At 48.3% G+C, this 14835-nt stretch overlaps 1 protein-coding gene across 1 annotated transcript in view; it reads right to left on the bottom strand.

Moving 5' to 3' along the window:
* Window positions 1-10955, bottom strand: part of T265_15196 (hypothetical protein) — a gene marked incomplete at both ends in the record, with an annotated part of 40512 nt that extends 29557 nt beyond the window's left edge. Inside the window, 3 exons of the mRNA XM_009177001.1 lie at window positions 4970-5215; window positions 8908-9087; window positions 10863-10955. Of these exons, the coding sequence (XP_009175265.1) occupies window positions 4970-5215; window positions 8908-9087; window positions 10863-10955 (519 nt within the window). The remainder of the gene's footprint in view (window positions 1-4969; window positions 5216-8907; window positions 9088-10862) is intronic.
* Window positions 10956-14835: the final 3880 nt, after the last annotated feature.

Here is a 14835-nt window from a genome sequence, read left to right as displayed (position 1 = left end):
CATTGAGTGTCCCCACAGCTATGGTTTTGAGTATTGTCTCTTCTGACCCACGGCTGGTAAATTAATCACGAAGACTGCGAACTGGGGGCTGACCAATGCTATATATATATATATATATATATATATATATATATATACTATGTGATAACACTGAATCTGCTGTTTATGTTATTCTCCAGTTAACGAACACCATAAAAAGATTCAGTTCAGCCTACCACCAACATTAAAGTAGTTCGTAACTCAGATTACTTCTCCAACTTGGTGTTCAAGAAAATAAGGTTGATGCAAACCGCCGGACTGCGGTTTAGGACACCAGCGGTCGTGGGCTGCCAGCAAATTTGAATAGTTTACTATGTCCCGAAGGCATTTTGATTACAGAGCCTCACTCGAAAGACTAAGCTTGGAAAAGGACACCAGCGAAGGGGCTAATCCAGCGAAGGAACTCAAGCCTTAAGAAATCGATGCTGTGATACGTTGGGTGAGACAAGATTGGCAGAACAGGGAAAAGATAAGACCGGAAGAGCCATCTTCTGGACAACAGTTTCAGAGAAGTCGGTGGGAACGTGTAGTTGGATTCGCAGTACCCAGGATATTGCTTCCAATGATCATCCGTCAGCCTAACTGCATCAAACCAAGGATGATTACAATCTGAAATGTACTCAAGAGGCTCACGATTCGGAAGCCTACAAGACACCATGGCCCTTCGGATTTGGATCAACAACGACATCCAACGTCTTGTCCACGTACGCAGCCTATTTAAATGAATCATCATATCATCATCGATAACATCAGTGTTCAACACTGATGCTTAGCTGCTGTACAACTATAATTTATTCGAAAGCCTTATTTGTGAAGAAAAGAATAAAATTGGGCAGAGAAGGAACGTCAAGTGAGGTGTGCAGTGACTGCATCTCCAGGAACATGACCTTACACTTCATGGGGGCAAAGAGCACACGAAAAAACGAGATGCGTTCATTCAAAAACAGCTGCGTCTTCTTCCTTTCTATGATAAGAACGACGTCGTCTAGATATTCCAGGACAAGATTTTTACCGGCAGTTATTTGAACCAGCATTTTGAAGACCTGTTGGCGCTCGTCTCATTATCCGGTCAGTCACGAAAGTAAATAACAATGCACAGAATGGGTACCCCTGATGGACATCATTTTGTACACTGGAGCTTTTGGAGAGCTCTCCGTTTACTATCACACACCCAAAATCCTGAGAATACGAAGAGCGTCTTGTGTTCACAAACTTCTGGGACGTTTATTGCTGGGCGTGCATGTCAATAAAAAATCGGTTAACCAAATCGGATGCGTCTCAGAAATCTAGAAACACTAAGATTGAGTCGTTTGCACGTTTAGCGTTGTTCCAGCATATAAGGGAGTGTGGTCCGCATCCCACTTGGTGCCCTCGAGTCAGTTTTCCACAAACAACGACGAAGGACAAGTGACGCCAACTGGGGTCAAGCTGATCCCCCTGCGGTTACGGCAATCAATATGAGCCCCTTTTTGAAAATATTCACTATCAGAGATTCTCCAAGATGTCTGAGACAGTCCCCTTTTCCAAAATGCATGCAAGCACATCAGACAAGCGCTCACTGAAGACCTCACTCCCATCTTTGAACAATTCGAGTGGGAGGTCACGTGGACCAGAACTAAGGTGGCGCTTGAGAGGACATGTACAATCATAAACCTCCGAAGCCGTAAGGGGGTTCCACGTTCACCGTTTAGGTTTCCACGTGAGTTGTGGACTCTAGATGTCTAGCAGTGGCTGGCCGCAAAAATTGCTGTTCGACGTATTCGGCCCAGCGGTCCAGGCATATCCAATTATTCAAGATGATCGTGTCATTTTGATCTCTGATAGTTTCGCTCACAGGTAGTTTCCGGGGATCGGTCCGACGGACCGACTGAAATAAACTTCAGGCATTCCCTACATTTCCACAGGCTCCCATAATCCACCACTCTTTACGGTCGGCGTACAAGCGAGCCAGATCGTTGGGGACCAGGGGACATTCCTTCGAAATTCAACTAGCGTCGCCGTTCTCTCCTATATCCAGTGCTTGAGTGTAGAGCCGTGCCACAGGGAAAACTCTCAGGATTGTGCAAAGAGGTGGGGATTTCGTTCCAACATGAATTCACATCTGATAATGGGGCAGCTGGAAGAGAATCTGGACGGTTCTGGAAAATTCGTCGAACACATGGATTTAACAATCTTTCAGATGCTAAGTTATCTGGCCGCACCTTAGACAGCCCTAGAAGACGAATGGAGAAGCGACTCCGGACGAGCCTGTAGTCGGAATCCACAAATGTGTCCTAAAACAACTGGCACCATCGATAATCGATGGCGACATGCCCAATTCTAGTTCCTAGCCGACACGGCGCTGGAGGACATCGTGTGGCCATACAACATCCGCTATCTCCGAAGTAAGTACTGGGTAAAAACACCCTGCGGTCAGGAAATGGCTAAAGTAATCGTTCGTCAATGCCCGTGTGTAACGAGTCCAATCCATATCGACCACCTAGTTGATGTTCAGATGCCCTGAGCCTGTCCACTTGTAAATTCAGATCTCCGGCAACCAACATGATATCTGAGCGCGCCGCAACAGCACACTCAAAGCGTCATACAACTTTTCTTCAACGGTGTCAGAGCTACAGTCAGTTGGCTACAGTCAATGTAGGCAGGCATGACAAGCTGCTGTGCCTTGCTGAACGGTAGTGCAACTCTGTATCGGTCCCTTGGCTTCCTGCTCCGCCCACTATGGTATATCAAAACGCACGGTAGCTCTACACAGCCCCTTATGGAGACAAAGGAAAATTATTACAACTGTATTAATAGGGTAGTCACAGAGTGTTCCACAAGGTCGTGCTAGAAGCACCGTGAGGGGGCGAGAAGCGTCCAGTCAAAGATCCTCGGCCCGGATTGGTGGGCATTCTGACCAGTCAGGGCATGCCTTCGTTTGGCCCGTGTCCTGCACGTGACACATCCGTTCAAATGATGTGATGTTCGGTTATTAGGGATGGCTGGCCTGTGATCACAAGCAGACAGTGATCAACCTCCCGCTTGAGGCTCTTTCACGGACGCTGCTAGATGAACTGCACTGAGGCGATTAGGAAGAATCAAGCGAGCAGGGATCCATGCGCCCGGTGACTTTAAACGACATTAACCCCTGAACATCCTGCCGCAGCGGCCTTTGGATCACCAGAGGTTCGCAGGCGGAGGATAGGAGAACATGGTTAAGTAGTTAACTCAACCATTGTGCTTGTCTCTTAAATTCTTGTTTCTGACACCCAGCACAAATCAATGTCAAGCGAGTAAGGTAAAAGAGCAAGAACAGCCCGTTGTTCTGTATGCCTCAGAATGCAAAAATTAAAAGCAGCCGGACAGACTGGGCGCTGAGGCTTGAAGACTGACTTCGAGCTACATGAGGATGTAAGCGCCGGATGTGCAGGCGTTGCTTGCAAAACCGATGCAGGACGGATGGAGTCATCAGTCCTAATATAGGAACCCACAAGGAGACGGTTATTGGGGTGGAAAAAGGGAAAAAGTAGGTGGAAGAGAAAGCAGGGAAGCATCAGCAGTAGCATGTTTTCGCTCACCTGCCCCGCTGTACGCAGCGAGTAGGGCGATCCGGTTGACGGATGACCGTTAAAGGTGCAGCCGCATACGTCCCCGATAGACTCCAAAGGGCCGATAAATCAAAAGGCAATATGGAGTGAAGAGATTCACCACAGAAGCTAAGCGTGAAAAACAAAATTACCTCAGGGGCCATCCAGTAAGGGGTTCCGATGACAGTATTGCGCATACGTCCTAGACTCCAAAGGGCCGATAAATCAAAAGGCAATATGGAGTGAAGAGATTCACCACAGAAGCTAAGCGTGAAAAACAAAAAAAATTAAGGGGCCATCCAGTAAGGGGTTCCGATGACAGTATTGCGTTTCGCCAAGGTGTCTGACAGCTGTCCAGCAACACCGAAATCAGCCAGTTTGGCTGTACCGGAGTTGAGTAGTAAAATATTTCCAGCCTTTATGTCACGATGAATCTTGCGCATCTGCGGAAAAATTGATAACGAACGCATTAACAGGAGATACAAAGTGCGGATGCAAAACGAAGTAATCCCCACGAAAAACGAAATCGAAGCAAAATCAATGTAGGTCTCGTTGCTTGGAGCGATCATGTGTTGCGGACCAATCCTGAAGAGAGGCCCTTTTCCAGCTTACCCTGCGGCATGGTATGCAATATGGGTTTGTGTATCTTTACGCACTTCCACGAAATCAATGGTTTAACGCTATCGCTCACGGAAACGCAATGAAATTCATTCCAAAAAGCTGCTCGCATAGATATAATGCATCATTCTTTAGGTTGCTGAAAGCTCTTCGGCAGCTTGCGATCGGCTTCGTCCTTCTTGGAGCTCATCAGGTAGGCGCAGCCACCAAGTTTCCGTCAGCTCAACTGGAACCCAAATTGCACCAAATTAGCTACATAGACCCGCTCATTTGGAACCGAGCTGAATCTCTGGTTTATGATGTCCTTAAGTAACTGAATGCACTGCCCAAAGCCGCCTCATGCTTCAGTTGGTGCGATATTCGACACGTTGTACAGAAGAAATGCACTATTTTTAAGGTTGCTGAAAAGAACACCATAAACGAGAGGTTCTGAATGGGTCTCTCGTAAAAACCGAATTGGTATGCAAAATAGGCATTTAGCTCTTTGCATTTTCTCACGATGGTATATATGTAAAGCGTAAAGGACGTCTGCCACTCGACTTCCCCTGTCTAGGCCCGGGCGACCTGGCAGTATCCCAGCCCCCGTGCTTTTTCCGGGAGGTATGGCATCTAGGCACCGGAAGGGTGTTACAGCTGAACAATTATTTGAATTATTATTATTAAAGGACTATGTACGTAATTGACCATATAAGTGCACACACGTATACACTTATACGCACAGGCAGCAAATCCAAAGGGGGACTCACTTGATGCAGATAATCCAAGCCACGAAGACTATATTGGAGCACAGTGGCGATTTCTCGTTCTTCAAGTGCCTTCCCGCGCAATCGCATGATATCAGCAATCGAACCCGCACCACAGTACTCCATGCAAATCCATAAATCTTGACTATCAAACAAACTTCCGTAACACTTGACGATGAATGGACTATCGCATTGCTGCATGATCGATATTTCCTTCACAATATCAGTTAGGTCGCTGTCCACCGGAACCTGCGTTATTCGTAAGCGAAACGAGACAGTCATTTCGTGTGACACCGATAATACTGTGGCGAAACCTCCAAAGTTAAACAAATATCATCATTGATAATAGTAAATAATGGAAACAACGCATTTGTTAGTTAGTTGTGCTATCCAACACAATGCAAATGTTGTAAAACATAACGCACAGTCGAAAGTGAGATGGGTCAAACACAAGGTAGAATTACGGATCCTAACCCTTCTATCTTGTGTCATCCTGAAATGGATAGTACAACCACCTTTATTGAGCGGAAAAGCGCCTGCAGCACGGTGGCATAAAAGTTTACATGCTACCTATATGATGTACCGAAGAATCCCAATGAGATATCATCATCACAGCCGATTTGTCTGCTCGGTTGCCATAACGTTGGGCTATGAACTTACAAGAAGGCTGGGCGTGAGCCATGCGGCATGACTTAACCCCAATGCCTCGGGTCTTTTTGAGTAACATACCCCCACTAGTGGACGTTTTCAAATCCACCACGTCATAGGTGATCCATCCATTGGTTCATTCTGACGGTGATATTGTACGCAATAATCACACGTTAGTGGCCTGATAACACAATCAGTGTACACAGCAAAGTAGGAAACAGATATCCATCTTAACATAAAAGCGTGATCAGGAACAAAATCACGAAAGCCGAAAAACCACCAAATCTACCCAGTGGCCGTAAAAATAGTCACACGTATATGTGTATACAGGTACATACAGTAGTATCCTGAAGTTCAATAAAGTAGGACCAAACAGACATTTTTGCTTAAAAGCGCAAGTCGGAAAGACTGGTATGCTGATAAAAAGTTGCAATTGGGATGCGAAATGGGCAGTAAATGAATGGTTTGAAGTGGCTGTCAATCTAAAACTCGACACTTGCATCATTCCAGCATCCAGTACACAAAATCTGTCGAAACGGCCCCAATAATTTCAAACTCACCTTCTTAATTGCCACGATTCCACCTGTAGCTTTGTATCGAGCCTTGAAAACACTTCCATAGGACCCTTTGCCGAGCTTACAGATCAGTTCAAAAACTTCTGAAGGACAACGGGACAGCTCGGAATCCTGTAAACGCTGCATCCTTATTGTGATGACTTCATTAGCTCACAACAAAGCAACCATCATGGGCTGAAGCAAAACACAGTGAATGAAAAAACCACTCGACATGCTAAACAAAGGCACTTGATTTCTCAGTACAGGTACAGAAAAGAAAAGAAAAGCGTTCAGCTGTAGCACCCTTCCTGTGCCTAGCTGCCATGCCACCCGAAGGAAGCACGAAGGCTGGGATACTGCCAGGTTGCCCAAGCCTAGACAGGGGAAGTCGAGAGGCAGAGTTCGGATTCGAACCACGGACCTTCCGGTCAGTAAATTCGCGCTCTAACCACTTGGGCCATCTCACCCGAAACAAATCCCAACGCATCTGTGACATCCTTTCGGTGCACAGCTGCCACGGAACCCGAAAAAGGCACAAGAGGTGGGGCGCTGTCAGGTTGTCCAATCCAGGGCAACGTGATTAAGATTTCACGATGAGTTGTAACCTCAAAGCTCTTACAAGATAGCTTGCAACTTAACACAGAATCCTCAGGCTCCTAGTGCTAAACTACCGGGCCCGAAAGTTCACAGCAGAACCATTCAGCCCGCGTACATGTGGCATTTATCGGGTAGTTTATACGGTCTTGTCCGACAATGAACTTAAGGCCATGCCTGCACACAGATGGAGTAGCCAAAGGCTTCTGTGGAGACAAAGATAGCAATGCGTGAGTCCTAGAAAATAAACCCAGTGAGTGAACCCGTGAGAGCCTGTCATGCCTTAGCATTATAGTAACTGCAGTGAACACGAGCATCACATTTGAGATGCTCGCGTCTTCCATCAATAAGTTCGAGTTTCAACAAGACACTGGTTACTTCCAGTAAATGAGTATGCAAGCCGCATACTAAAGAAATAATTCGGGTAGCAATAGATAAAGTCGATCCAGATGCAGTAAGGGAACTGAAATTGTCCCTCCGAAGAGCAACAGTAAAACAACTGCTATTCATCGAAAATGAATCGAGTCTTGAACAGTTGGGACCATAGGACGAGGCGGGGTAGCAAGGTAGTCGATTAATCATTAAAGGCAAAGACGAAAAGGTTGGCCGGGCAGTGACGCATTACCTCGTGAGAGTTCGGTCTTCAGGTATCTGTCTCTCCGTTATCATTGGGAAGGGCACGAATTTACCGACCGGAAGGCTCGTGGTTCGGACCCGACCTCTGCCTCCCGACTTCCTCTGTCTAGACCTGGTGATATCCTAGACCTCGGGCGTCCTTCTAGTGGCACGGCAGTTAGGCACAGAAAGGGTTCTACAGCTGAAGCACTCAGTCAACCACCGAAGGATAAGACCAGAGAGCACCTTTGATACCACTTATCAGGCTAACACCACGGTGGTTGCCCAAGCCTAAAGAGGGGAAATCGACAGGCAGAGGTCGGGTTCGAAGTACGGACCTTCCGGTCGGTAAATTCGCGCTCTAACCACTGAGCCATTTCGCCCCCATAACTGTTGAGATGCTCGCCGCCAGAAGGAACCACCTTGCTGACTTCACAATCGAGCAAAAATTAATTCCTCTGCTAGAAACCGTGTGCCATAGGCACAATGGTTTCAGCTGCTACAGTTTCGATTATCGGAAAGTGGTGGGGCAAGATGGCTCAGTAGTTAGAGCGCAAATTTACAGATTGGAAGGTGCGTGGTTCGAACTTGATCTCTGCCTCTCGACTTCCCCTGTCTAGGCTTGGGCAACCTGACAGTGTCCCAGCCCTCGTGCTTCCTTCGGGTGGCATGGCAGTTAGGCACCGAAAGAGGTTGGTAAAGGCTACTCTGGATTCCCGGATTCGAGAGCTAATCTCATCTCCAGCCAGATCACCGGAACCTATACAGCTGCCCAAGCAGATCACATCTACCACATCGATTGGCTCGTCAGCAAGCATGGAGTCTGGATTTGATCTCACTCAGTCTTGTAGCCGGACTTTACACTCTGCACGTGAAAAGCGCATACTAAACCGTGCGGCAGAATTATTAAGGCCGGTTTACATTTTTTGAAGCATCTGAAGCGAGAAGAGCAATATCGTCCACAAACTCAACGTTTATGAGCGAAAGTCCCTCCTGAGGTTTCAAGGGAAGCAGATGAACTTAAAGCAGTACACCAATGAAAAAGTTGAAGAGGAAAAGTGAGAGAGGGTAGCCTTGTCACACACCACTGGATGTGGTAAACTCAGGCAAGTTTGCCGTGTATTCGTACGCGTCCTCATAAGGTATACATATTTGCGAGGGACCTTTGGTCGCCAGACACCGCCAAAGTTTCTCACGAGCGACAGTCAAGAGCAGATTTTGGTTCAAGAAAAACAACCAACGTAGGACGCTTGAAGCGGTGGCCCTGTTCAAAAGATATGATCGATGCATCCTCGGTCAGGGCGAAACCCAGCTTGGTTTTCACAAATATCTCTCCCGATAATCGATCAACCCACGCAAAATAATGACTGAGAGCATCTTAGATACGACGGATACCACGCTGACGCCACGACGGATTTCGCATAACGTCCCTGTGCCCATCTTGGAAACTGGGATGGCGGTCGAAGAGCTCCATTCGGCTAATATTCTGTTTTCGTTCCAAATCTGCAGCATGAATGATAGATTGCTCACCAGAACCTCGCCACTTTCTTTGAAGGCTGCGGGGTATAGATCTGCACCAGGGGCCTTGTCTTGCTCGAGGGTTGATATCTCACGCTGGATTTTTGCTGCTGATAGTGGGCCGTGGGCTTCTTCCAGCGGTTGTGTTGAAGGAGACCAGCTAAACCGTTTTTTGAAGTGTTCAGTCCATCCCTAAAGACGACAACTGAGGAAGTTAATCGGTTTCGTCTTTTTCGCACACTGTTTCGCACTGTTTAGCCGACACCACCTTCTTTTGACCGGTTGACAGAATCAGCAGAGATAGGGCGCGGCTGTCACCTGCAACGAAAATCTACTCAATCTCCTAGGGGCGAGATGGCTCAAGTGGTTAGAGCGCGAATTTACTGACCGGAAGGTCCGTGGTTCGAACCCAACCTGTGCCTCTCGACTTCCCCTGTCTAGGCTTGGGCAACCGGACAGTATCCCAGCCCTCGTACTCCCTTCGGGTGGCATGGCAGCTAGGCACCGAAAGTGCGCTACAGCTGAACGATTATTATAACTATTATGACTCCTGGGCCTTCGAAATCCACCAGCTTTCTCTGCCATTCTTTAAGCTCCTGAATATCTGGTGCCTAAGGGATCTGCGGGCACCATGATAGTGGCCTGTTGCTTTCCCCGCTTTAGAGCAACCACGGAATCTGTGCTCTTGATCATATCTGCTCCCAAGACTGCTTGGGCTGGTCAGGAACTCGTGCTGCACGGCCCCGTCGCCTGGGCGCATTGAATACATTGACAATCTGACAACCTTCAATCGGTATTCACCCAATGCTCTCACGGCTAACGCGCGCGGTTTGCACTCAGCTTCGTTTCCTCGTTCAGCTGTAGCACCCTTTGGTGCCTAATTGCCGTGTCACCCGTAAGTTGCAGGAGGGCTGGGATATTGCCAGGTCGCCCGAGCCTAGACAAGGGAAGTCGAGAGACGGAGGTCGGGTTCGAAATACGGACCTTCTGGTCCGTAAATTCGCACTCTAACCACTTGGGCCATCTCGCCTCCTCTCGTCCACTCTCCGCACAGCTCCCTCTTCCTGTCTGTCTCGATAACGGCTTGTTACTGCACTAATCCAATACATCCGACATGGCCTTTCTGGCCGCAATAAGACCTGCTCTTAGCGATATCCCGTGTTCATTTGGTCGAGCCAGATGGCTTGGACAGATAGTTCTGAAAGCTGACAGCACAGCTTCTTTAACCCGCTTCCATTCAGCCTCCAAGCAATTTTCGTCATCTGCATCACTGTGCAATAGTAGCTTTCTAGCCAGGTCATCTCGTGTTAGGAAGGTCAGGTCCTAACGAACAATCCTACCCTGTGAAATAGTTCACTGAAATTTCATTTTATCTCTCTTGTAGCGAAATGAACCACACCAGTCTTTCATTGGTTTGTCTGCAATATAGTTTATCTTCATCTGGTGTCCCCCTCTTCCTTGAGGTTTTCGCACTCAAGCACTAGACTATCAAACATGACGGAATAAATTCCATCAAGCTCCTAAATCACCCAGCTAACAGATACCTCTACAGCTACTGAAACCTGTCGGGGTTGATAAAAGGAACTGCTCTGCTTCCGCACGCGTACTGCTAAGGGCCAGTTAAGTGACAGCCGAGCCCGAACAATCAGGGTCGATCTGTGTATACCAGAGGGAACGACAACCTTGAACTGACGGTAGCTGATAGCCACATGGTCCAATTCAGTCCATGACTGTCTTGCGGTTGGGGGCCTCCAAGTAATTCGAGGTGAGCGTTTATACTAGAAGTCTGTACTGGCCAGGAACAGACGATGGCCTGTATACAAATAAAGCTGTCGATCCCCATTATCCAACTTGGGCATTCATATTACCGGCCAGGATTACCATAGCCGTCTTTCTTCCTGACCGAAGCAGTCGTTGAGGTATCCCATCTTGAGATGGCCCAGTGGTTAGAGCGCAAATTTACTGACCGGAAGGTCCGTGGTCCAAACCTCTGCCTCTCGATTTCCCTGAATAGGGCAACCTGACAGTATCCCAGCACTCGCGCTTCCTTCGGGTGGCATGGCAGTTAGGCAATGAAAGTGTGTTACAACTGAACGATTATTTTTGTCCGTCACGAAGATACTGGACCTTACCGTGGTGTGACGGTTTGCGCACCTCATCGACCCATTGAGCTATACTAAGGGGTCCACGCGGCACTCACAGGGTCTCTCATACCAGGTTGGTCAATGGCTAGAGGTCTGACGAAGTCTCTTGGTCCTCCATGATGGGGGTTGGAACATGTGGCAACTTGTTCCGTAGAAATGGTAATGCATTCGCACCTCCCGCCAAACACCGTTGCCCTGCGGTTAGTCTTTTGAGTCAAAGGATTTGGTTGAGGATCCTAATCGTTCTCCTGTCTAGGTGTGGGCGCCCTGACAGTATCTCAGCCCTTGTACAATCATGACATACACAACTAACAATACTCTCTTGCCACAACGGTCTTCGCGCGGCGCCATCAGCCGGGTCGCCTTACTTGCTGCATACAGCAGGGCGGGTAAGCGAAAACAGGCTACTGCTGGCGCCTCCTTTCTCTTTCACATACTTTTTCTTGCCCATCTCCCCACCCCATTAATAACTCTCTTCTTGTAGGCCCAGCACCGCATTTGGATGATTCCATTCGTCTTACATCGATTTTGCATACAACATCCGCTCGTCATATGGCATCAACATCGTCGGGTACCTTCCAATCAATCTTGAAGCCTCGACATCAAGTCTGTCTGGCCACCTTCAATGTCCGCACTCCGAAGGAAGTAAGCTCTTGCTCTCACACTGGACTCGCTTGGCATTGATGTGTCCTGTGTCTCAGACACAGGAATTCAAGATGCACGCACGGTGATTGAGCGAACCACCCCATCAGCCTCCACTCACTTCCGGGGGGGGGGGGAGATGGCCCAAGTGGTTAGAGCGCGAATTCACTGACCGGATGGTCCGTGATTCGAACCCGACCTCTGCCTATCGACTTCCCCTGTCTAGGCTTGGACAACCTGGCAGTATCCCAGCCCTCGTGCTTCCTTCGGGTGGCATGGCAGCTGGGCACCGAAAGGGTGCTACAGCTGAATGGTTTTTTTACTCCCCTCCGGCTACGCACGTCTGGTGATCCAGAGGCTGCTGTAGCGGAATGTGCAGGGGTTGGTATCGTTCTAATTCCGGGCGAAATTATCCTTGCTTGACTGGATACCTATTGATAGCCGCCTCTGAAGGGTTCACTTGGCAAGGTCTGTGAAGGAGTCTCACAAGTGGGAAGTTGACAGACGTTAGGACTACCTCTAAATGAACAAATTCAGTTAACTAATGGTTTGTCCTGTATACTGAAACCTTGTTTCTACATTTCAGCCTCTCACTGACATCCTACTGGACTGTCAACTCTTTCTGTATTCTGGTTGAGTTGAATTCTATACCACGGAACGATCCACTCGTTTGCAGTAAAACTTCCTCGAAGTTGTTTGTCTTCTCCATTCCAGTGATCTGACGTGAATACGCCTTAACCGACTGTAGATCCGACTCCGCCGATGACGGGTTTTATGACGTCCTGAATGCCCTCCTGCGGCGACCTAAAGGCCCAGACACCGTGTGGTTGCCGGAGATTTGAATGCGCCAGTGGGCAGGCTTAGCATATCTGAGACTCAATTAGGAAGTGGACAGGGATCGGACTCGGTACGTACGTACAATGGTCAACGATCGACTCAGCTGTGTGCTGATCGCAGGCTGTTTTTTTATGCAGTACTGACTTCCGAAATAACCGAAGTCGTCTGGCCACACAGTGCCCTCCAACGGCAGGCCAGCCACAAACTCAAATCGACCACATTGCCGTCAGCTACCGATGGCGTGGATCAGTAACTGACTGCCGGTCGTTTTGGAACAGATTTGTGGATTCCGACCAAGTGCTCGTCCGGAGTCCCTTTTCCCTACGTTTTCCGGGGCCGCGTAAGGTGCGGACAAAGTGCTTGGTAACTGAAAGACTGGCAGATCCGGATGTTCGACGATCTTAGCAGAATCGTCTCCTAGTGTTTCTTCCAAATGCTGCACAACCAGATGTGAACTTACACTGCTGAACTGAGACATCTTCAGGTGTTTGACAATCATCGTCTCAGAACCGTAGCTTGTGTGGGTTGGTGTCGGCGAATCCGTAACGAGGCAGTTAGTGAGTTTTCGGTTGCCCAACAGATACTTCTATTGAAATGTGTCCAGCAACAGAAGCTGCGCTGGTTGGGACAAGTGTTGTGTATGCCAAAACATCGTTTGCCGAAGACTGCTGTTTGCCATGCCCAACTCAGAGTGGCGGAGGCAGAAGTGGCCAACCCTTGACCTGGCAGAGGGGTATGAGCGAAATCATGAAACGTTTGGGTACTGTCGGTGCGACTCGCCTTCCAGGATGGGAACGGCGTGATTCTCACTGCGCCTGGTTGGAGACGCTGCAAGATATGGCTTCTAGCCGATATCAGTGGTGATCTTATCGTCAGTGCCTACCCAGATTGCCTGGATGCGTTTGGATGTGTAGGCACCTCGGAATGATAGTAGTAAGCCAGCACTAAATCCCTTCCCAGTCTACCTTTATTCAGCAGCACATTCAGTTGCATCACAAACGAGAGATTCAGCTGGGTTCCAGGTGGGTCTCTCGAAAAAGCCAAATTAGTTTGCAAATGAGTGTATATTCGCCAATTTCGTGCAATTTGGTTTCACGTAGAACATAAGGCTGACGGAAACCCGGGGACTGCGCCTACCTGACGAGCCTAAAATAGGGCAAAACCGGTCGTGGGCTGTCGACGGATCTTCAGCAACCTTATGAGTAGTAGTACATTACAAAGATATACCTTTATTCTTCTCCTTATAGTAAGGCCTCCAGTTAAATCATGGTTTTACGGCAGCGAAGCATCGGTGAACACTGATGTTATGGTGTCGATGATGATCATGATGTCCGTCACAAAGAGACTGGAGATTACCGTGGCTTGACCGCCTCCGAACCTGTGATCCCTTGAACCATAATGGAGAGTGCCCCCGCGACACTCAGCCTCTCATACCAGGTTGATCAAGGATTAAATATCCGACAGTCTCCTGATCCACAGGATGGGGGAACATGTGGCGAATTGTTCCATAGAAATGGCAATCCATTTACACTTCCCGCCAATAACCAATGCTTTACGGCTAGGCTTTTGAGCCAAAGGTGTCGGTTGGGGGCCCAAATCGTCGCCTTCGCAGCATCCCAGCCCACGTACAACCATGATACCTACGTCTAACGCCACACCGGCAGTCGCGCGGTCCCACGCGGGTCACCTTACACGCTGCCCATGGCAGGGCGGGTAGGCTAAAACTGGCTACTGCTGACGCCTCTTTCTCCTCCACATACTATTTCTTGCCCCTCTCTCCCTCTCATTAATAAATCTATCTTTGTATGACTGATGTCTCCGTTCGCATTGCGTGCGTTAAGCTGGTGAGCGTGTGCAGGGGTTGCTGTGCCTGGGGCTGCGTCTACCGTGTGTAAGTGAGCAACGTGCTAGCTCTGAGGCCTGTATGCACATACGTAGAGCCATGATCTTTGAGGTAGGTCCACCAATGTGTGGTAACTATCCTGGCGTGGTCGCCAATTATGTAATATGCACGCTATGGAAGCACCAGGGGACAGTGATTCTCCGAAGACAGGTGTTCACGACAATTTCTGTGGATGGAAAACAGAAACAAACCTCATGAGCCAAAGCCAAGTAAGTAAGGTTATACATCAATACTTACATATGAATCAATCAAACTGACAGACACCGTATACTACATACCTGAAACCAGACTATTCGCGCCAACTTCCTGCCATATTGAAAATTGGAAAAGGGGTTGTACCCGTCCCTTATTGGGCAGTTCAAGGTTATATCTGCCAAAAGGTTCCTTGCTATATGGTCGTCTGAAATAGACAAA

Source organism: Opisthorchis viverrini (genome assembly GCF_000715545.1).
Source record: "Opisthorchis viverrini unplaced genomic scaffold opera_v5_382, whole genome shotgun sequence".
Taxonomy (NCBI): Eukaryota; Metazoa; Platyhelminthes; class Trematoda; order Opisthorchiida; family Opisthorchiidae; genus Opisthorchis; species Opisthorchis viverrini.
The sequence above is the reverse complement of the archived record's forward strand: the minus strand, read 5'-3'. Positions and strand labels throughout refer to the sequence as shown.